General features: G+C 49.3%; 1 protein-coding gene across 3 annotated transcripts in view; it reads right to left on the reverse strand.

The window, feature by feature from the left end:
• KNTC1 (kinetochore associated 1) overlaps positions 1-22,537 on the reverse strand; it is a 422,937-nt gene that overhangs the window by 91,930 nt on the left and 308,470 nt on the right. For all 3 annotated transcript variants that reach the window (XM_029571458.1, XM_029571459.1, XM_029571460.1), the window contains exons 45-48: positions 22,018-22,107; positions 21,483-21,654; positions 12,991-13,049; positions 6,054-6,270 (exon numbers count right to left, since the gene is read on the reverse strand). In XM_029571458.1, coding sequence (XP_029427318.1) covers positions 6,054-6,270; positions 12,991-13,049; positions 21,483-21,654; positions 22,018-22,107 — 538 coding nt within the window. The remainder of the gene's footprint in view (positions 1-6,053; positions 6,271-12,990; positions 13,050-21,482; positions 21,655-22,017; positions 22,108-22,537) is intronic.

Consider the following 22,537-nt stretch of genomic DNA (forward strand, 5'->3'; position numbering starts at 1 on the left):
TTTTTTCTCTCACATACTTATCTGTTTCTCTTGGCTCTTAGTAACCTTTTTTTATTCTATTTCCTTTCCACCCCCGCCATTAATGTAGAGAGCAGTATTGGACCTGCATCTAAGTGAAATAGCTTAATTTAGTTAGGGGTATTAACTACCGCAATAAGCAAGCTACACCCATGCTTATCTGTTTATTCAGACTATGTAATTCAGTCCTTGTTGATTGTTACCTGAATATAGATCCACCTTTCTTCATTCCCCCCTGCCGTTGAAGCAGAGAGCTATGCTGGCTTTGCATTGAAAGTGAAATATCAGACTTGCTCCCCTGCCGTTGAAGCAGAGGGCTATGCTGGATATGCGTGAATTGTCAAAATTTCCTCCCCTGCCGTTGAAGCAGAGGGCTATGCTGGATATGCGTGAATTGACAAAATTTCCTCCCCTGTCGTTGAAGCAGAGGGCTATGCTGGATATGCATGAAGTGTCAAACTTCCTCCCCTGCCGTTGAAGCAGAGAGCTATGCTGGATTTGCGTTGAAAGTGAAGTATCAGGTATTTTTTTGGTTTGGGGTAGTAACCGCCGTAACAAGCAAGCTACTCCCCTGCTTTTATGTGGTTGCAAATCCTTTTTTCCACATTTCTTCTTGCTGTTGAAGCATAGAGCAATGTTGGAGTCGCATTATTGAATAAGGATATTCATCTCCAGGTAGTAGCCAACATTACCTCAAGCCAAAGCATCCTCCTGCACTCGCACATCCAACCGGTAATGCCTAGTGAAAATATGAAGCGAAGACCACACTGCCACTCTACGAATCTCCTGGGGAGATAGCAACTGACACACTGCCCAAGATGCTGCTTGCGCCCTTGTAGAATGTGCCTTCAGCTCCACTGGAATCTTGCAACCCTTACAAACATACGCAGAACAAATGGCTTCCTTTAGCCTCCACAAAATTGAGGCCTTTGAAGCCTTTTCATCTTTCTTCATGCCCCCCGAACAGCAAAAACAGGTGATCAGACCGCCAAAAAGAATTAGTGACCTCCGGATACCACAATAAAATCTGACACACATCCAAAAGATGCAGCTTCTCTCCTGTGGGGAATCTTTAAACCACTCCGGAAAAGCCAGATCTACCGTCTGATTAACATGAAACTAGGACATCACCTTTGGCAAAAAAGAGATCACCATTCGCAATATGACCCGGTCATTAGAAGTATCTAAAAAAGAGTCCCTGCACGACAGAGCCTGCAATTCCTAAATCCACCGGGCAGAACATATGGCCACCAGAAACACAGTCTTCAACGTGAGGTCCTTCAGCGTCGCCCCGCTCAAAGTGCACACCACAGAGAACTTGCAGGACCAAATTAAGGTTCCAATCTGGGCACAATTTCTGAACCAGCGGCTGCAAATGCTTGACTCCCTTCAGGAATTGAACCACATCAGGGTGAGAAGCCACAGACCTCCCTCGCAACTTGACCCTAAGGGAACCCAAGTAAGTAACCTGAATGTGGAGGGAGTTATAGACCAAACTTTTACATAATCCCTTCTGCAAAAAGGCTAAAATCTGAGGCATGTCCACAGTTAGAGATTTGAACCGCCTCTGAAGGCACTATGACTCAAAGACTCTCCAGACCCTAACATATGCTAGAGATGTAGCAGGCCCCTGGGCCTGAGAAGGGTAGAAATAACCGGTTATGAATAGCACTTCTGCCGCAGCCTGCTTCTCAAAAGCCAAGCCGTGAGACAGAAGTGATTCTCTCGATCCAAAAATATGGGCCCTTGACATAGCAAGCGAGGCAGATGGGCCAACCTAAGGGGTCCCTCTACCGCGAGATGTATGAGGTCCGCGAACCATGGGCACCGCGGCCACTTCAACACCACCAGAACCACCGGCCCTGGGTGCGAATCTATGCACCACAGAATTTGCCCAACCAGTGGCCACGGGGGAAACACATACAGAAGTATCCCGGTCGGCAAAGGGCACAACAAAAAATCCAACCACACCTTGCTGACCTCTCTTCTGCGACTGAAGAACCTCACCATCTTTGCGTTGGACTGGGTCGCCATGAGCTCCAACTGGCACACAGCTCCACCTGGCACACAGCTGATACAAGGCTATGGGGACAATTCCCACTCTCCCGGATCCAACTATTGCCTGCTGAGGAAACCCACCTGCACATTGTCTGCACCTGCAACATGGGAGGCCACTATTCCCGCGAGATGGAGCTCTGCCCAGACAAATAGCTGCTGGGCTTCCAGAGCCACCACGTGATTTCGTCCCTCCTTCCTGGTTGATGTATGCCACTGTTGTCGCAATGTCCGAGAAGACACGAACCATCCTGCCTCTGACCCAGAGAAGGAAATCTTCCAGCTCCTGTTGGACTGCTCTTGTTTCCAGATGATTGATATACCAGGAGCTCTCCCCCGCCGACCAAAGCCCTTGGGCAGTCGTCTCCAGGCACACAGCTCTCCAACCCTTGAGACTGGCATTCGTGGTCACCACCGCCTAGTCCGGGGTCTCCATATCCTGTCCCTTTTCCAGATTGTGATGCGAAAGCCACCAAGACAGACTGGATCTGGATTCTTGTGGAAGAGGCAAAGGCAGATGATACTCCTCTGACACAGGATTCCATCTGGACAAAAGTGCACTGCAAAAGCACTCTGCAATGGTCTCATGTGCGCGAAGGCCCATGGAACTAAGTCCAACATGGAAGCCATGGATCCCAGGACCTGCAAATAATCCCAGGCTGTTAGCACCGACAGCCTCAGACGCGTCACCTGCGCCTGCAACTTTGTCAATCTGTCCGGAATCAGAAACACCCTGCCCTTCTGGGTGCCGAACAACATCCCCAGATACTCCAATGACTGGGTCGGGGCTAGGTAACTGCCATATTGATCACCCAACCCAACAACTGCAAGATATCCATGACTCACTGAAGCGACCGCATGCACTCCTCTTCTGTCTTTGCGCGAACAAGCCAATCGTCCAGATATGGATGTACCAAAATCCCTTCTCTTAGAAGGGCAGCTGCCACTACCACCATCACCTTCGTGAAGGCTTATGGCGCCGTGGCCAAGCCGAAGGGAAAAGCTCGAAACCTGAAGTGCTGACCCAACACTGAAGAAACTTTTGATGATCCTTTTGAATGGGAACATGGAGGTATGCTTCCGTTAGATATGACGACGCCAAGAACTCTCCTCTGCGGACTGCCGCAATCACAGTTGGCAATGTCTCCATTCGAAAACGAGGAACCTTTGGGGCCCTGTTTGCCTTCTGCAAGTTGAGGATGGGCTGTAATTTTCCTTTCTTCTTGAATACCTTCCCTGCCCCAGCTCCTACCGCGCGACAGGGACAATGGTGTTTAACTGCAGCAGCCTCTGCAGCGTTACCCACACCGCCTTTCACTTGCTTCAAGAGGTAATGTCGGACTCCAGAAAGGCTTCCCTGACCGGGTGAAAAATTTCTAAAGCGTAACCTTCTCGCACCGCCTCCAGAACCCAAAGGTCCGAGGTAATCTTGGCCCACTCCTCGTAGAAGCTGGACAATCTGCCCCCTAACACTTCTACGGAGGAATGGGCGATGCTGACTTTCATTGTGATGACTTTCCACCACCAGCTCCTTGGCCGGCACTATCCCTGGAAGAACTGTGGGGGCCTCGAAAGGACTGCTGCCGTCCACCAGACTGCTTCGCTCCCGCACCAGAGGAGGACTTGCTTGCCCGGAAACTATGCAACTCCCGAAAATGGGACCGTGATGGGAAAACCTTCCTGGTCTTCTTTTCCTCCAACAACCTGTTTCCTTTGAATTCTCCTAAAGTCTTCATCGGCTGATACAAATCCCCTACATAAAGGCGTTTTCCTGTGAACAGAAGATTACACAACTGCGCATTGGACCACATATCAGTCTACCAATTTCGCAGCCACAAAAGCCTGTGAGCCGCTACTGCCGAGAACATGCTCCGGGCAGAAGTGTGCACTAAGTCATACGGCGCATCCGCGACATAAGCCACACCAGCCTCCAAGCGCACTGAGTGCAAGGGACCACCATCCCCTGAAGATGCTTGCTCCTGAGCCTTATGGACACAGCATAAGCAGCCCTCTGCATCATGCTGGCACAAACTGTGGCTCGGAGACTCAAAGCAGAAACCTCATGCATCCTCTTCAGCTGAATCTCTAACTTGTGGTCCTGAACATCTTTCAGAGTGGCCAACCCCGCTACCGGGATGGTTGTCTTCTTGGTACCCCGCTGAAACTGCCGCATCCACCTTCGGCAACTGTAGGAGCTCCAAGGTCTCCTCCATCAGAGAGTAAAGTTTAGCCATGGCCCTGCCAACCTTGAGATCCGCTTCCGGAAAGTCCCACTCCCGGTTCACCAACTTGCAAATCTTTCTGGGCAAGGGAAAGCACTAGGAGGGCCCTGCAGTCCATCCAGAACTGGATTCACACCCTCATTATCCGACTCCTCCTGAGTCACCTTAACCCCCAAATCTTGCAATACCTGTGGAATAAGGGGACATAATTCCTCCTTCTTAAACTGTCATCTCCCTCAGACACCAGAAACTCATCCTGATCTGGATCATCCTTATTCACATCTGGGTCCACATTCGGAGCCACATCCGCGTCCACCTCTGGATCTATGTCCTGCAAGACTGGAGGGTCCTCCTGCATATCATCCGAGTCACCCAGATCCCTGGGATCAGCCTCCGAATCACACAGATGTCGCAGCAGGTTCCTGGACCCTCCAAGTAGGTGCCACTTTAGGACACTTATTCGATGGGGAGGTTAGCCCTCAACCCCTTCCATGCCAGGAAGGCCTTATGAAAGAGCAACATAAACCCCGGTGAGAAATCCTCAGGATCCACCGTCCCTCATTCCAGAAGACTGTCCTCCAAATCTCCCCCTTCCGCCTATCCCTCCTGTACCACAGGAGACAAAGTTGGAGGAGAATCCCAAGAGTCTCTGGCGGCTGCAGGCCCCTGCCATGCGATCTCCTGCAAGAAGGGAAGCTTTCCGTGTTCTTCCCGGAAGTGCAGCCATAGATGAGAGGGCCCTCTTTTCCAAAGGCACCCCTGACGAGGTCCCTTTGTCTCCTGCCATGCAGCCAGAGCACAGGGGCTGACTATTAAGCAGTGTGAACCAAACCCCGCAGGCCTCACAAGCCATTACCTGTGGTTTTGGCGTCATGCTGCATGCAAGCTCAAAACTACCTGCAGGCCGCGTATGTGGTTGAAAACGGCATGCTGCGCCATAAAGGTAGGCCCAGGTGACGCACGGTAAAAGGCTCAAAATGCCACCATGCGAGTCAGACAGGTCCCAGATGCTGGCAGCCTGAGTGGCGCACAAGAACCTTCACACCACCCTTGCGGAGAACGAAACAGGTTTCCCAATGGCCGAATCGGCATGCTCAAGCCCTCCCTAAATACCCCTGGGCCCCCGGGGAGAAGGAAAGCCCCCTGACTCTTTCCCTCCTGAAAGTGCCAACAGCTCACTCACCACCGTGCCCAGACTGTTCCTTCAGCTGCTGCAAAAAAACCCCAAAGATCAATACTCTTTTTTTTTTTTTTTTTAAATAGCTTAAAGGCAAAAAAAACCCAGGGTACTTCCCTGACAAAATGGTGAAGTTTCAGGAGGAGATCTCGGGATTCCTGAGGGAGCTGGTCCCCTGGCTATCAGGACTTCCGGCCAAACAAGGATGAGCACCAGTCAGGGGTTTCCAACCCCCGAGTCGCCCATCTCCACCTAACACCTCAGGGAGCCAAACTTCTCTGAACTGACTTTCTTTTTACATATATATATTTGTTTTTTTTCTCCTGTTCTCAGACTGCAGGCTTGCACCTCTACTATCTGCTGGAGACAGAGAAATACTGAGGGACTGCAGGTGGCCCTTCAGTTATGTAGCAGTGGCTCAAAGTCTTGTCTGCTGGTAGGGATGCATAAATCCACTTGTCTGGACTGATCTTGGTATGAACAGGAAACAGTATAGCTGCACCTATTTCAAACTTGTCTACATTTAAGCTGCCTTGTCTGAAATGCTTCTAAAAAGTTTTCCCCTAAAACAGAACCGATACCTGTTGGAAGCTCTTGTGCAATTCTGTGAGCACTAGCTGCAGCCCACTGTGGATTAGTAATAGACAGCAGGTAGGACTGAATGGTCTGCACGGTTTTAGCTGTTTCCTTGGTAATCACCGATGAACACTTGGAATTGGCTTGTTTAAATACCTTCGGCTTCAAACTTTTTTCAAAAATGTTATTGATCGCAGTCATGTACAATTTATCCAAAGAAACCTAAAAAAGAAAAAAAAAAAACCAAACAACTAATTTAAGGAAAAGGATCTATGAATAGTACCAGAGCTCAAGAGGGACTCTCCCTCATGCATCTCTTGATCTCCAGAACAATAAACACCCAACCTGGAGGCCTGGATCAACCCATGGTGGCCTCCTCATGCGAGACATTTTTTTCTCTTGCTTCTGCATCACAGCCATGCTGCTGGTGCTGTTAGAAAGGGATTAAAAATGGAGAAATTACTTACCTGATAATTTCGTTTTCCTTAGTGTAGACAGATGGACTCAGGACCAATGGCTATTGTGCTCTCCTGATAGCAGATGGGAGATGGAGTCAGATTTCAAAGCTGACGTCAGCCTGCATATACCCGTGCAGGTTGCTTAGCTCTTCAGTATTGTCTTCGAAAAGCCAGTGTGGATATATATTGCTTAATACTTGATTATACTTGATCTGAGTCAACTGATTACATATATATATATATATCTATCTATCTATCTATCTATATAAAACTTTTGGAACTGGAGACCGCCAGTGCACTGAAACAATAAACGCCAATACCTGGGCAATTGTGGGTGTCTTGGATTAGAGGTAGGCCGTGGCAACCCGTACTTCTTCAGTCTCGAGATTTGATATCAGAGGTTCTCTATTTCTGGAGCAGCCGTGGGCAGGATGCTGAGTCCATCTGTCTACACTAAGGAAAACGAAATTATCAGGTAAGTAATTTCTCCAATTTCCTAGCGTGTAGCCCGATGGACTTAGGACCAATGGGATGTACAAAAGCTACTCCCCTACCGGGTGGGAGGCTGCCCGTGGTCCACTTAGTGCTGCCTTTGCGAAGGTTGTATCCCCCCTGGCCTGAACATCCAGGTAGTAAAACCTGGAGAAGGTGTGTAGGGAGGACCATGTTGCCACCCGACAGATTTCGGCTGGCGACAGCAGCTTGATTTCAGCCCAGGAGACTGCCTGGGCCCTTGTAGAATGAGCCTGGACCTGTAGAGGTAATGGTCTTCCTGCAGTATCAATTACTTCTTTGATCCAGCGGGTTATGGTGGCCCGTGTTGCTGCTTCTCCTTGCTTCTACCCGCTGTGAAGAATGAACAGGTGGTCAGTTTGGCGTAAGGATTCCGATCTCTTCAGGTAACGGACTAGGATTCTGCAGACATTCAGGTGGCGGAGGAGGCATGAGTCTCCCAAATCCTTGTGCTCATCTGGTGATGGTAAGGATATGGTCTGGTTCATATGGAACTGGGAAACCACTTTCGCAAGGAAGGATGGTACCGTATGTAGCTGTATGGTGCTCAGGGTGAACCTGAGGAACGGTTCCCGACAGGATAATGCTTGAAGTTCGGAGATGCGCTGGGCTGAGCATATTGCGATCAAGAACACTGTCTTTAAGGTCAAGAGACTTAGAGACAGGGCGCTCGTTGGTCTGAAGGACTCCCCTGCTAGAAAGTCTAGGACTAGGTTGAGGTTCCATAGAGGCACTGGCCATTTTAGGGGTGGTTGGAGTTGTTTGACTCCTTTCAGGAAGTGGGACACCATCAGGATGAGTTGATAGTTTAATGTCGTCCACTTCGAATCTGAGACAGGCCAGTGTTGCGACTTGGATGCTGAGAGAGTTGAGGGACAACCCCTTCTGCATGCCGTCCTGTAGGAATTCTAGGATTGTGGGAATCTTGACTTTCCTCAGGAGGAGACTGCGGTCTTCACACCAAACTTCGAATACTCTCCAGATCCGTATGTAAGACAAGATGTGGAGAACTTGCGTGCACGAAGTAGGGTGTCACAATCACGGCTTTTGAGAAGCCGCGCTTCTTTAGGCTAGTCTTCTCAAGGGCCATACCGTAAGAGAGAATCGAGCTGGGTCTTCATGGGAGATCGGTCCCTGCTGAAAAAGTTCCCTGTATGGCGGTAAATGTGGAGCATTCCCCGCCAATAGTCTTCGCATGTCCGCTTACCATGGTCTTCTTGGCCAATCCAGGGCGATTAGTAGGACTAGTCCCCTGTGGTGTTCTATCTTGTGGATGACCCTGCCCAGTAGTGGCCAGGGTGGGAAGGCGTACAGGCGGCTTTCCTCTGGCCAGTTCTGGACAAGAGCGTCTATTCCCTGAGATTGTGGTTCTCGTCTGTGGCTGAAGAATCTGGGGACCTGGGCATTGCGACAAGTTGCTAATAGGTCCATGGCCGGGAGACCCCATTGATTTACAATCAGCTGGAAGGCTATGTCTGCCAGCGACCATTCCCCCAGGTCTAGGCTTTCTCTGCTGAGATAGTCCGCAGAGATGTTGTCTTTTCCCATGATGTGGGAGGCCGAAATCTCTTGTAGATTTATTTCCGCCCACTCCATGAGGGGGTCTATTTCTAGAGACACATGCTGGCTCTTGGTTCCTCCTTGTTAGTTGATGTAAGCAACGGTCGTTGTGTTGCCATGACTCTGACGGATTCACCTCGGAGTCTGTGGCTGAATTGTAGGCAGGCTAGTCTGACCGCTCGTGCTTCCAGGGAGGTTTATGTTCCATCCCGCCTCTTCCTTGTTCCATTGTTCCTGACAGTGGGCTCCCCACCCTTGCAGGCTTGCGTCTGTGGTGAGCAAGATCCACTTCGGAGCAGATAGGTTTACGCCTCTGCTTAGGTGTTCTTCCTGTAGCCACCACTGAAGCTGCTCCCGAACCTCTGTCGGTAGCTGGAGGTGAATTGAGTAGTTCTGGGACACTGGATTCCATCGTGATAGGAGGGAACATTGTAGCGGCCACATATGTGCCCTTGCCCATGGAACAACTTCCAGAGTTGATGTCATGAGGCAGAGGACTTGAAGGTAGTCCCATACCTTGCGGCAGACCGAGGTCAACAGCTTTTGTAAAAGATCCATTAGCTTCCTTCTTCTTGGAGGGGGAAGGTAGACCTTGTTCTGTTTGGTATCGAACCGGACTCCCAGGTATTCTAGTGACTGGGAGGGCTGTAGACAACTCTTGGTCGTGTTCATGACCCATCCAATTTCTTGTAGTAGATTCTTGACTCTGGTGGTTGCATGGCGACTCTCCTCCGGAGACTTTGCCCTGATCAGCCAATCGTCCAAGTAAGGATGTACCATGACTCCTTCCTTCCTCAGTGCTGCCGCCACTACCACCATGATTTTGGTGAAGGTTCTGGGGGCGGTAGCTAGGCTGAAGGGTAGCGCTTGGAATTGATAATGATGGCCCAGAATCGCAAATCGCAGGAAGCGCTAATGGTTCTGATGGACCGGGATGTGAAGGTATGCCTCGGATAAGTCCAGGGAGTTTAAGAATTCTCCAGTTTGTACCGCCATTATAACGGATCGAAGGGTTTCCATGCGGAAGTGTGGAACCTTCAGGTAACGGTTGACGGCCTTGGGGTCCAGGATAGGCCGGAATGTTCCTTCTTTCTTGGGAATGATAAAATAGATGGAATAGTAGCCAGTATTTTGTTGAAGCGTGGGCACTGGGGCTATTGCCTTCAGACTGAGTAATCTTGCTAGCGTGGTTTCCACTGCCAGTCTCTTGGAGTGGGAGTGGCACGGCGAGTACCCTTCTCGAATGATGGTTAGGACCCACTTGTCCAAAGTTATCTCGATCCATCTTTGGTAGAAGAGGGTAAGTCTGCCCCCTAAGTCTTCTTCCTGTGGATGGGTCTGCGTCTTCTCATTGTGGGGTACGGCCAGGGCCTGCCCCTGAGCTTGCTCCTCTCTTAATGTGCCTGTTCCGAAAGGACTGAGACCTTCCTGAAGGATGAGTTGCTTGTGTCTGTGTATTCTTGTAAGGTTTAAAGTTCTGCAATCCTCTACCCTTGATTCTTCTGGGGGAGGAGCGCTGATATGTTCTTTTGTTTCTGTCCTCAGGTAATCGGGGTACTGTAGATTCACCCCATTTGTTGGTTAATTTCTCCAGTTCACTCTCGAACAGGAGGGATCCTTTAAAAGGCATTTTTGTGAGGTTCGCTTTGGAAGTTGCGTCAGCCGACCAAATCCGGAGTCATAATTGTCTTCTTGCCGCCACTGCGACAGTGACACCCCTGGATGAGGTGCTACCGCAGACCTCGTCCGCATTGGTGAGGAAGGAGACCGCAGGCCCCATCACTTCTCCGGGTGTGGTTGTGTCTCTGGCGAGGATCAAACAGGAACGTGCCACTAATACGCAGCAGGAAGCAATTTGTAACGTCATTGCTGATACATCAAAGGACTGCTTAAGGATGGCTTCCAGCCTTCTATCTTGGGCGTCCTTCAGTGCCGCTCCTCCCTCCACTGGGATCATAGTGAGTTTTGAGACAGCACAGATCATAGCATCCACTTTGGGGAAAGGTAGAAGCTCCTTAGCCGTGGGTTCTAGCAGGTAGAAGGGTGAAGGCTTCTAGAGCCTTCCCCCTTTGAAAGTGGCCTCTGGAGCATTCAACTCCAGGTCAATCAGTTCCTTAATGGGCTCCAACAAAGGGAAATAGCATGAGGCCTTACGGAGGTACACCAGCATGGGATTCTTCTTTGGTTCCGCTGTGGACTCCGTGCCTGAGAGACCCAGCGTATTCAGTCTGGGACACTAGGGTTGGTAATTCATCCTTGTGAAAGAATCGGAGCTTGGTCTGGTATGGCTCCATCCCTGGGGGAATTTCTCCTTCTTCCAGGAAGTCTGTTTCATCCTCTGAAGTATCTGGACCCCCATCAGGGAGGCTCTTGGTTAGAAAAGGCATGTCTCGAGAAGCCCGGGAGGTGCCAGGAAGGACTTGTGCTTCCAGCTGGGTTTGAGTCTGGTGGACAGCGGGGGCTGGTTGTGCTTGGACAAAGGTTTGCAGCCCTTTGAAAAATTCCACCCAGGAGAAGGTTCCTGGGTCCATGTTGATCCCAGGAGGGGTTGTAGTGGTAGCCCCGGAGGGATTTTCCTTCTGGGGGCACCGAGTTAGAGATATTTAGGTCTGGGATGCCATCATCGGTGGTACCGGATCCCTCTCCTGGCTGTAGAGGGTCTTGATTTGGTTCTCCCTGTTCTGTTCGCACAGGAGGGATTCCAATCCAGGCTGTGTGGCTCAAAAGTGGCAGGTAGGGCAAAGGAAGGGTCCCTTGGCTTTTTTGGATGGCGGTGCCATTATTTGTGCACCTGTAGGGCTTAGGCGTGGAGGTATGCGCGCGTGAGCGTCAGATGCGCAGAAATTATGTGCATGAAGTGCGCACAAGTTGTGCGTGCGGGCAACAGAATTTGTGCGTGTGGCACAGTTATGCACCCAGTTGTGCGTGTGGCCTAGCTGTGCGCATAACCCAGATGTGCGCACCGCTGTGTGCTCAAACCATAGTTAAGCGCTTAAGTTAGACGCTTCGGGCCTCCAGCCTGCCCCACGCATACCATCGGTCGGAGGGGGAAAATGGCGCCGACGACCCCAAAGGCAAGATGGCGACCCCCCTGAGGGTCTCCACGTGTGTCGACCCTCACTCCGAATCGGGGCCTGCCCCAAAGGAGGGCTGCTCAACCTGATTTAAACCTTATCGGAGGAAGGACGGTACGGCTGTTCGAGCCCTGGAGACCGGAGACTTAGAAGTAAAGGTTTCTACCTTACCTGGTCTCTCTCTGTGCTTACCGGTTGCGTGCTGGACGGTCTCCAGCTGCGGGGGGAGAGGGAAATACCTTCACCGCCGTGCTCGAATCTGCATCCGCTGCCTTTCAGCCACCCTGGGGGCTACATCCATGCCGGGAATCGGCCGGCAGACTAAGGCTCACCTCTGAGGGATATCTAATCAACCTCAGGAAAGTCTCGACTGGGGGAGGGACCGTTAGGTTTCACCGCAGGAGAAGTGGGGCTCTCTTATTAAGGTAAATTTTTTTCTTTCTTCTTTCTTGCTGTAAATGTTACACTATTCTTGTTTGGGATAGTGTCCACATCTGCTATGGAGACGGAGAAATACTGAAGAGCTAAGCACGCTGCACGGGTATATGTAGGCTGACGTCAGCTTTGAAATCTGACTCCGTCTCCCATCTGCTATCAGGAGAGCACAATACCCATTGGTCCTGAGTCCATCTGGCTACACGCTAGGAAAAGAAGAATTTTGCACTCATCCACTCTCCTTATGGTCAGATCCAGACCCAGAGTAATGGCCCCACACAGCGGGACACCTGTTGCTGACAAGCACAAGCAGAGTGCTGCCCCAACTTCCCTTCCTCTGAATGGAGCTGCTTAACACACTTTTTTTTTTTTTTTTTTTTTAACTTTAAAGTGCCCTTATAGCAACCAAGCCAGGAATAATAAATACATATACTTACCTGAAAAGGGTACCATCAAATTGTGAAGGGAATCTAGAGAGAGTGGTGCGACATGGGATTAAGGGAGCCAGAGCCAGATCCCCTGGCTCTCTGATCTTCCTCAGTGCTGGGACTCAGGTTTACCAAGGGTCAACGACCCTCTGTTTGTCCCTACTTATCCAGGAGGATAGCCCCACAAGGATCTGACCACTCTTAGGAGTAACATATCCACCAGAACAGTCTGACTGGTACCAGCACCAGATCGGCACCGCTGCCATCTGCTGGACAGAGAATTACTGGGTGGCTGCAGCCAGTACACTAGAATAAGTATTAAGTGTACAGTAAAGCTTTTGTTGTTCTCTGACTCAATCTGCTGGTAGGGGAGAAAAATCCCTTCTGTCTGGACTGGTCTGGTGGGCAATGAGGAAGTTATTTTTAATCTAATGAATTAAAACAACCCTTTCCCTCTGCAAGGATCAGGCTCACCTTCATTAGCTTGGAAATCAGGAGAAGTGTTGGGAAGGACTCTTCACTAAGCTCTGCAGCTGTCAAGAAATAGGAGTCAATCAATGTATTTTGGACAACTTACTTTAAACAATGTGACAAGCAGCGGTCATAACATGCTTATCAATGCTTAAATGCTAAAGACTAAAAAGCAACAATAACTGTACTTATCTTTTCAAATTATGTATTTTGCCTGGCTCTCTTTTTTCATCTGGTCTTATTTTAAGACCCTTTTTTTTAAACAAATATATTAATGATTTTTTTTTTTTTTTTAATATAATAAAACTTTCTTCCCCCTAGAATTACCTCAGCTTTTTGCAATGTGGTTACAGCTCAGATATACCAGAAAACAAAAAAACACAAGCACAGACTCATTGGGGGACAGTAATTTAATAACTGCTCATCTTGGTACAAAATCCGAGGGGTACTTTTCACTCGAGGACACTGCTCCAGTTTTTAAACAGAAAGTGCAAGCCTACTTTCCCTTTGAAAATTAACTCGGAAAAACCTACCTGCATGGGGTAGTTCTTCCAAGCCAAAATAATGCACATACTTTTGAATAGCCAAAGTACTGGCTACTATTGCTATCCCTGGGAATGAATAAAAGGAATTAGATCTACTTTATGGGCTATGCTGGGTACTTGCAATCTGGCTTGGCCACTATCAAGACCCAGGGGGCCAGACTCCTGTGAACCAGCAATTGTTATGTTCACTGTTTTACTCGTGGAAATGGTTTTAAAAATTGGCCTCTTAATGCTCAATAATATGCCAGTTTATCTAGTGCATAAATGGAGGGAGCAGGACTTTCTTACTAAAGCATCAAAGACGTATCCAACCTTGCTGACTCACTTCTCCAGAAGGAAGCAACTCCCTGAGCTGGCCTCAGAGGGGGGAAACGGAGGTCTTGACTCATTCCCCAGGGACCACTTTCCTCACTTTGAGAAGTCGCTATGTTCCTCTGGAACTGGATTGCTCCCCCCTCCCGCTTCTTTTCTGGCCAGGTAAACCCTGTGCATGAGGACAACAAACTCTGTCGAGAATGCCTCCTCTTATTCTGAATCCCTCTCTGTGGATCCTGCTACATTTTGAGGCCTCCACAGCAGGAAATAGTGCTGGAGATGAAGCAGCTCTCTCTCTTCCCCCTGCACTGTGCAGCCAGAAAGCGAGATGGCCACGGTTCCTGTGCTGCAAGGGAGATTTGCAGTGGCTTGCTACCAGAGACCAGGGTGCTTGCTTCCTCCCCGCTACCTTTTTCATGACTGCTGCGGCACCAGCCGACTCTGAGCCTCACATTCCACCACCCACACGCGGTCTGCATAGGCCTGAAGCTTACAACTTGCAGTGCTTCTCCCCATAAGCTCAGCAAAGCTTCCCGCAGTCAGTGGGAGCCACCACTGCTTTCCACTTTTGTGGTCACTGCCGGTCTGTACTCATTGTGGTCCCGAGTCAAACCTGCTGCCAAGTTTAAAGCCATTCCACAGTCCTGACTGGCAGCTGAGTCGCTTCCTCACTTCCTCTAACAAATCAAAAAGGCTTCCTGCTGGGAAACACTAGCCCTGCTGCTGCTCTCCACTCTGTGTTTTTTTTTTAAGCCCTAAAATAACAGCACCCTTCAAAAATAAAAGGGTACTTTTCTGCTCCAGGGCTTCTCCAGGACACTTCCATTGGGCCAGAGATCTCAAGGGAAGGAGGGCCACGGGCAGACCTGAGGGACCTAGACCACTCGCTATCAAAATCCTCCACCTACTCTGGGCACAGCATCTACAGTGGCCACCAACTCCCTGCTCACCAATAACTCTACCAGGGTGATAGCCCCAGCACAGAGCCTAACACCCCTGGGAACAATATCTCATCTTCAGCTCAACTGCAGGTTTTGCAACTTTACCATCTACTGGAGACAGAGAATACGGAGCGACTGCAGGTGGCACTCTGGCTTAAGTAACGTAGCTTCAGTAAAGCTTTTCTGTCTCCATCTGCTGGTAAGGGAGAAAAACCCATGTGCCTGGGACTAATCTGGGGATGATAAGAGCCCAAAATTATTAAAATTCTAACTTTTCTTTTGATTTTCAATTACTGAAGGAATGGGTAAGTTTGCTTATCATAAACTGTGTTTTCCGTGGATAGCAGGATGAATTAGCCATGACTTTGGGAACATCCTCCGGTCCTCTAGATGGCAGAACTCTCTCAAAGCAAACAGAGCTGTGCTCTATGTGTCCGCGTGGGAGTATCTCCCATGTGACTCCCCTCCTGCCTCAGTCTGTTTTCCAAGCTCTGGATGGAGTCCGATAGGAGACTGTCTGGGAAGGCAGGCCGGAAATTACATGGCTAATTCATTCTGCTATACAAGGAAAACATCGATTACGGTAAGCAGACTTGCTCTTTTCCGCAGCTAAACAAGCTGAATTAGCCATGACTTTGGGGAGTCCCAAGCTGGAAGACTGGAGCGTTGGCGCCCCCTGAGGGCGGTGTACCGTCTCTTCCAGCTTCCAATGACACACTCAACCTGACTAGTGGTCATGGACAGTCTCTCACTTGTCCTTGACAGAGAATAGGTCGATCCTCTCTACCCCCTGCGGCCACCTGCTGACCAGCAGCAGTGTAATGTGTAAGGCATGCAACAACGGTTTCATGGTGCCTCACGAATGTCCATGACGAGCATACCCCTCGTAGTGCGATGGATACCACAATTGCTCTGTCATGGTGGCCTCAGCGCAGCATGCTTTATGTTTGCTGGAGCAAGACAGGATGCACTAGGACCCGGAGCCTGGCCACTTCATCTTGAAGGACACCCCAGTTGGGAGTGCTAGACTCAGAGTGTACGCAGCTGTCACAGTAGATTGGACAGATTTGGGATCCAACGTGTGAAGTCGCCTTTTGTGTCTGCCTTAAGCGGCTCCCGAGATGGTTGGTCCAGTTATTGCCTGAGTTAAGATGGAGAGCCGAGATAACCCCAGGAAGGGCGAGGACTCGTTCATAGCGCTGCCCTGTCGCAGCAAGATTTGAGGTATGATGAAGCAGAGGATAGCGCCTGTCGTTCACTGACCCTCTTTCCTGAACTGAGGGCAACCCGGGCAGACTCCCCATGGCATGATGTCCCTGGTGACAGTTGTCCGATGATGCATATAGCAGAAATCTGGGTTGAGTCAGGATCAGGCTAGAGTTTCACGGGACCACTCTCCTTGACTGCTGCGTAGCTGGAGGATCCTTCAGTAATCTGGAGTTCAATGCTAGGTATGACACCAGGGACTCATCCTGAGGAGATGATAGGCTGCAATGGCGCTGACATGCCCTTTCCAATGCCATTGGCCTTCTTGTTCGGCATGGGGGAGAAAAACTTCTACACGCTTCCTGAGTAGCAGAGAAGGTTCAATCTGTGTTCTCCACTCCTCCTTGCGTGCTTAGTGCAATTACCATGTTAGTCCTTCCAGGCAGGGCACTTTACTGGAAGATCCCCCTACGCCGTGCTTCCAGATCAGTAGCTTTAGGTATGTTGATGTGTCCTTCAACCTCCCCAATGTTGGACACTAGCAGGAGCACATTGGGTAGAGGAAGAATCACCCTTCCTGACAGCAAGTCTCATGTATATCCATGGGCCTTAGCTTCCTAATGGGGTGGACGAACCAGGCAAGCATCTCATGGTCTCCATGGACCATAGAGGTCCTGGCTGTGATACTGATCCCATTCAAGCTTCGTCTCTGTGTGGTCCTCGTTGTATGCGGGGTACGAGGATGTTATATAATAGTCTCTTCATCTCTGGGAAGAGGGAAGCATCTTGTACTAAGCAAAGCCTGGACTCTCTGTTGCTTTTGGTGACCAAGGTATACTTGGACGGTCCTCCGCCTGACGAGGTAACCTGCCACTGCATGGCTAGATTCTCATTCTCAGGAGTAGGTGTCACCGCATCAGTCTACTGTGGAATCCCTGCTCATGCTATTGCTATTCAGAGTGTGAAGGCCTGGGCTCCTGTCTACTGCCAGACGAGTCCCGCTTCTTGGCGGCTGTCTGCGGAGTCTATCCTCTTCCTTCGTCTGTATAGGGGATTGTCCTCTGGCCACCAGTGCGGGCCATGATTACCGGCCTCACCGGAATCGCTTGGGTTTGAATCTGATGTGATTGGGCGTCCCCGTCTACGTTGGAGGCATGGTACATCCGTTGGCAGATGGTCTTCCTTTGGGCTGCCATGGAGGGTGACTAGCACCAGAGTTTCCACCTCTTACACTCGTCATATGTTGATCTGGCCTGGTGAGGAGGGGGGGGGGCAGGCATTGCATCTCCAAATTGCCCGCCTCGATTATTAGCGGGTTATGTATAATCACATGGCTGACGCCGCTATCATTTTCCGACTGGTTGACACTTGCTGGCTGGGTACTGCGCCCTGCCACTAATCCAGCCGCAGGCCATGGTCCTTGGATTTGGGTAATCACATTTTGTTTTCCTTTATGCCGACAGTTGCCCAGGGCCGCCAAAGAAATTTGCCGAATTTGGCACTTCGTTTTCCAAGTCTGTAACACATTGTGTTACAGCCCTAAGTCATCCCTTCCTTCAATGAGTTGAAGGGTTTAGGCCCCATGTGACTGATAGCGAGGCCAGCTTCTTCAGCCTTGCTGGCAGCCAGCTGGACTTCAAGGCCGCCAGTTGCTAGTGTTCTGGTTAACAAACCCATTGCATCACTTGTTTTCTGAGCACGCGACTATCCCGTAGAAGATGACTCGCTCTGGGGGAATGGAGGTAGACCTGAGATCTGCCCCCCCTCCCCCGAGGCTTCTCCATCGCAATGAAGCACGGGGAAGTTGGGATTACGCTGTTGCAGAATCACTGGCGCCCCAGTCACAAGTAACACTGCTTCATCGATATCTGAAGCGGTTGTAGTATGCCATGAACCTCCACCCTAGGGTCAGGCAACTCAGTCGACATGACTAATGTGATGGACAGGAGAAACATTCTTCCTTCTTAGGCACGTTGCTGTACATCGATGCGTCGGCCAACTCTCCCCTGCACCTCAATCAGATTGCGACACCTCTGTGCCGGCAAAGGGAGGTATGCAGCTTGGGATCCCCAAATGGGAAGATACCCTCTGCTGAATGAGCTGATGTCCTGGTTTCAACCAGGCTCTCCGATGCTTAGATGCAAATGCTTCGATGCATTAAATCAATGAAGCACATAGAAGCCTCGGCTTTGATGAGGCGCACTGTGTCAGGTTCGGCGAAAGCACTTGGATGCATCGAGTGGATGGAAGCGCCTGAAGCATCGCATGGATGGACATTCCATGATGCTTAACAGAGTCCCCGGCTTGCCATAGGGCCTTGTAGAAGAGGCTCTCTCTGTCTTTGCTCTCGGGGAAGTCCCATCTGAGACCCGAAGCGGACTCAGAGGAAAATTGCTTCTTATCAGCTAATTTTCTTTCCTGTAGTACCATGGATCAGTCCAGAAGCCTGGGTTTATATATCCCTGCCAGATGGAGTCAGAGAAAATTTTACTGATACTGATTCATAAACCCCAGTGCCACAGTTCTGATCGGTATCCAAGCATAAAAACCGGAACAACCAATTGAAAACTAAACAAATTGAAATATTGAAAACTACTAAACTGCTTCCAACAAGTCTACATGAGAAAGAATAACCCTACAGCTGAGCGGTCGACTCTCCACCTTCACACCTATTGGATGGGTTTCTGGATTGATCCGTGATACTACAGGAATGAAAATTAGCAGGTAAGAACCAATTTTCCTTTCCCTGTACATACCCGGATCAGTCCAGACGCTTGGGATGTACCAAAGCCCTCTACTTAGGGTGGGACCTGGAGAGTCCCGCTCGTAGAACACTTTCACCAAAAGAAGGGAAACCCGAATCTCCCAAATCTAAGCAATAGTGTCTCGCGAAAGTATGTAGCGACTTCCAAGTTGCCGCTCTGCAAATTTCGAGGAGACACCAGTTGCGCCTCCACCCAGGTCACCTGCGAACGCATAGAATGAGCTCGCAAACCTTCCGGGATTGGACGACCGCTAATGATATAAGTAGACATAATTGCCTCTTTCAACCAACGCGCAATAGTGGCTTTAGAAGCCTTGAACCCGCATTTGGAGCCACTCCACAAAACAAAGAGGTGATCTGACCTCCTGAAATCATTTGTCGCATCTAAGTAACGCAATAGAGCTTGCCGCACTACTAACTGCTTGAGCTCCTTTGCATGAGGAGCGGAAGAATCTACCGAAGGAAAGGCTGGAAGCTCCACCATCTAGTTCACGAGAAAAATGGACACTTTCAGCAAAAAAGAAGGCACCGACCTCAACAAAACACTGGAATCTGAAATCTGGAGGAATGGATCCCAAAAGGATAACGCTTGCAATTCTGAAGTCCTTTTTGTTGAGCATATTGCCACAAGAAAAACCACGAGAGTCAAGTCCTTCAGAGTCGCTCACCACAGAGGTTCAAAAGGAGCCGTACACAAACATCAGAGAACCAGATTAAGGTTCCAGGATGAATAAACCCTTCTGATCGGCGGGCGCAAGTTCTGGTTCCTCTAAGGAATCGAAGAACATCTGGATGAGCTGAAATAGCGGAACTGTCAACCTTCCCACAAAGAGAGCCCAAAACCACCACCTGTACCCTAAGGGAACTAGGGGACAGTCCCTTAGCAAAACTGTCTTGAAGAAAAGACAAAATGTTAGCAATGGAAGACCTGAGAGCCCCAACACTATCTTCTGTGCACCAGGACTCAAATATCTTCCAGACTCTAATGTAAGCCATATTAATGGATCTCCTTCTGGTCTGTAACAACGCAGTTATGACTGACTCTGGGTAACCTCTCCGTCTTAATTTCCAGCTTTCAAAAGCCAGGCTGTTAGACAGAAGTGAGCAGCCTGGTCTGAAAATATGGGACCATGACGCAGTAGACCCATCAGATGGCTGAAGAGAATCGGCCCTTCCACCGCCAAGTTGACCAGATCCGCAAGCCAGGGATGATGTGGCCACTCAGGAGCGATCAAAATCACTTTGCCGTGATGTTTCTTTATGCGACGCAACAACTTGCCTACTAAAGGCCAAGGCGGAAAAACATAAAGAAGGACTTCCTGCGGCCAAGGGAGGACTAGAACATCAACGCCTTCGGCTCCGTGGTGGCGCCATTGACTGAAAAATCGAAAATCCTTTGCATTGTGATGAGTCACCATGAAATCCACATGAGGGGGAACCCCAACAATCCCGGATGAGGTTCATTGCGGCCTCCGACAACTCCCACTCGCCGGGGTCTGAGTCAGACTCAAGAAATCCGCTTGAACGTTTTCAACCCCAGCTATGTGGGACGCTGCTATGCGTTCCAGGTGTCTCTCTGCCCACTGAATCAACTCTGAGCTTCCTGTGCTACTGCCTGGCTCTTTGTTCCACCCTGCCGATTGATATAGACTACTGTCGTGGCATTGTCTGAAAGAATCCTCACTGCTCGACCCTTCACCAACGGTAAGAACTCTTGTAAGGCTAGACGGATTGCCCTGGTCTCCAACCGGTTTATAGACCATGCAGATTCTTGTGAAGACCAAGTACCCTGGACTGAGCGATTTTGACACACCACTCCCCATCCAGAGAGACTGGCATCTGTAGTAACTATTATCCAGTCTGGAATCTCGAGGTCTACCCCACAAACAAGATTGGAAGTCTGAAGCCACCAAGACAGACTCTCTCTAGCTGCGCCTTTGAGGCAGGGATAGGTGGAATTCCTCTGAGACCGTTTCCAACGGGCCAAAAGCACCGCTTGTAAAGGCTGCATGTGAAAAAACGCCCACGGAACCAACTCCAGAGTTGAGGCCATCAAGCCCAGAACCAGCAGGTAATCCCAGACCTTGGGTACCTGCAATTGCAACAACCAGTGAACTCGACTCTGTAGAGTTAGGATTCTCCCCTCTGAAAGATACACGTTGCCAAGCAGAGTGTCTAACCGAGCGCCCAGGTATTCCAAAGATTGAGTTGGTGTTAGATGACACTTTGCTAAATTTACCACCCAACTGAGTGCTTGAAGAAGCATGAGAACTCAGTGTACCGATTGGTGACAAAGAGCCTCCGGACTTCGCCATGATGAGCCAGTCGTCCAAGTATAGATGCACGAGGACCCCTTCCTTCTGGAGCGCCGCTGCAACCACCACCATCACCTTGGTGAAGGAGCGTGGGGCAGTGGCCAATCCAAAAGGAAGAGCCTGAAACTGAAAATGTTGACCCAGGACCATGAAGTGAAGAAAATGCTGCGATCCCGGGAGGATGGGAATGTGTAGATAGGCCTCCATGAGATCCAGGGAAGCCAGAAACTCCCCTTTGCGAACAGCCGCTATTACTGACTGCAAGGTCTCCATTCGGAAGCGTGGCACTTTGAGAGCTGCATTCACCTTCTTCAAAGTCATGGCTAATTCAGCCTGCTTATCTGCGAAAAACATTTCTTTCTGAGAGTACTACCCCGATAAATATAGAATCTAAATGTTTTTAACTTACATACAATACTCCAAAAACTCTGAGCCGTCCTGAAGAAAAGTAGATGGAAAGGCAGTCTAGCCTGAGCAGCTGATGATAGGGAAATTGAGTGCTCTAACACATACTGGTGCTCCTGTTCTACTGGAGGCGAGGTTCTCTTATATGACTTCAGGTGGTTCAAAAGACCCAGAGCCTATGAGAAAAGCAAGGTATATCTTTAAATGTGGCTTTAAAAAAAAAAATGTTGACAGGAAAAGGCAGATTCAGGTTTGACTTTCAGGCTTAGCTGCTACAGCTGTTTTCTATAAGGTAATGTGTGAAAGCCTTTGGAATGAGAGACCCAGGGTTCATGTTACCTGGTGAGGTTATTGTCAAATGGATGGAAGGAAATGTTTTGATGAGCCACAGTGCCCGAGCTCCATAACAGAATGGTCTTGGCAAGCAGTTCTTGGCAAATGAAGAACCCCTCCAGTACACATACATATTTATTTCTGATGAGATTCATACATGCAAATAAATATAAAGCCAGTTTTACAAAGTCAGCCTTTTGTTGTACCTGCTTCAGTTGAATACTGGTGTTCTTTTCATCAGCTGTCTGGATAACTGTCAGAACTCCTTCAATTGTCTCATAGTCATATGGATCTAGCTGTTTTATGCACAGACGTATAAAAGACAAGTTTAAAAGCAGTATCCTACTTCTAGCTTGTCTACAGCAAGAATGATATAGTTCAGCCCTGAGTAGCCTTCAGGCTTTAGATTTGGCAATCAAGATGTTTCTAGTTACAAAATGAGAGGTTTGAATTATTAGGTATTATTGTTATCTGTACCTTCTTGTTTGATGTAATTTCCAACTTTGGTTCTATGTAAACCGACGTGATATGTACTAGTACAGGAACATTGGTATATAAAAGCCTTAAATAAATAAATAGGTTGCTCCCTGACTTTCAGCCCTGCAGCTCAGTTCATCGTTCATGTCTCTTGTCTACACACTGACCATAAAAGTATAAAACGGAGCTCAAAATGTGTTGTTCTTGTAGTTTTTTTAATCATTGGATAATAGGGTAGCTATTGGCTAT

The sequence above is a fragment of the Rhinatrema bivittatum genome, chromosome 11, assembly GCF_901001135.1.
Source record: "Rhinatrema bivittatum chromosome 11, aRhiBiv1.1, whole genome shotgun sequence".
Taxonomy (NCBI): Eukaryota; Metazoa; Chordata; class Amphibia; order Gymnophiona; family Rhinatrematidae; genus Rhinatrema; species Rhinatrema bivittatum.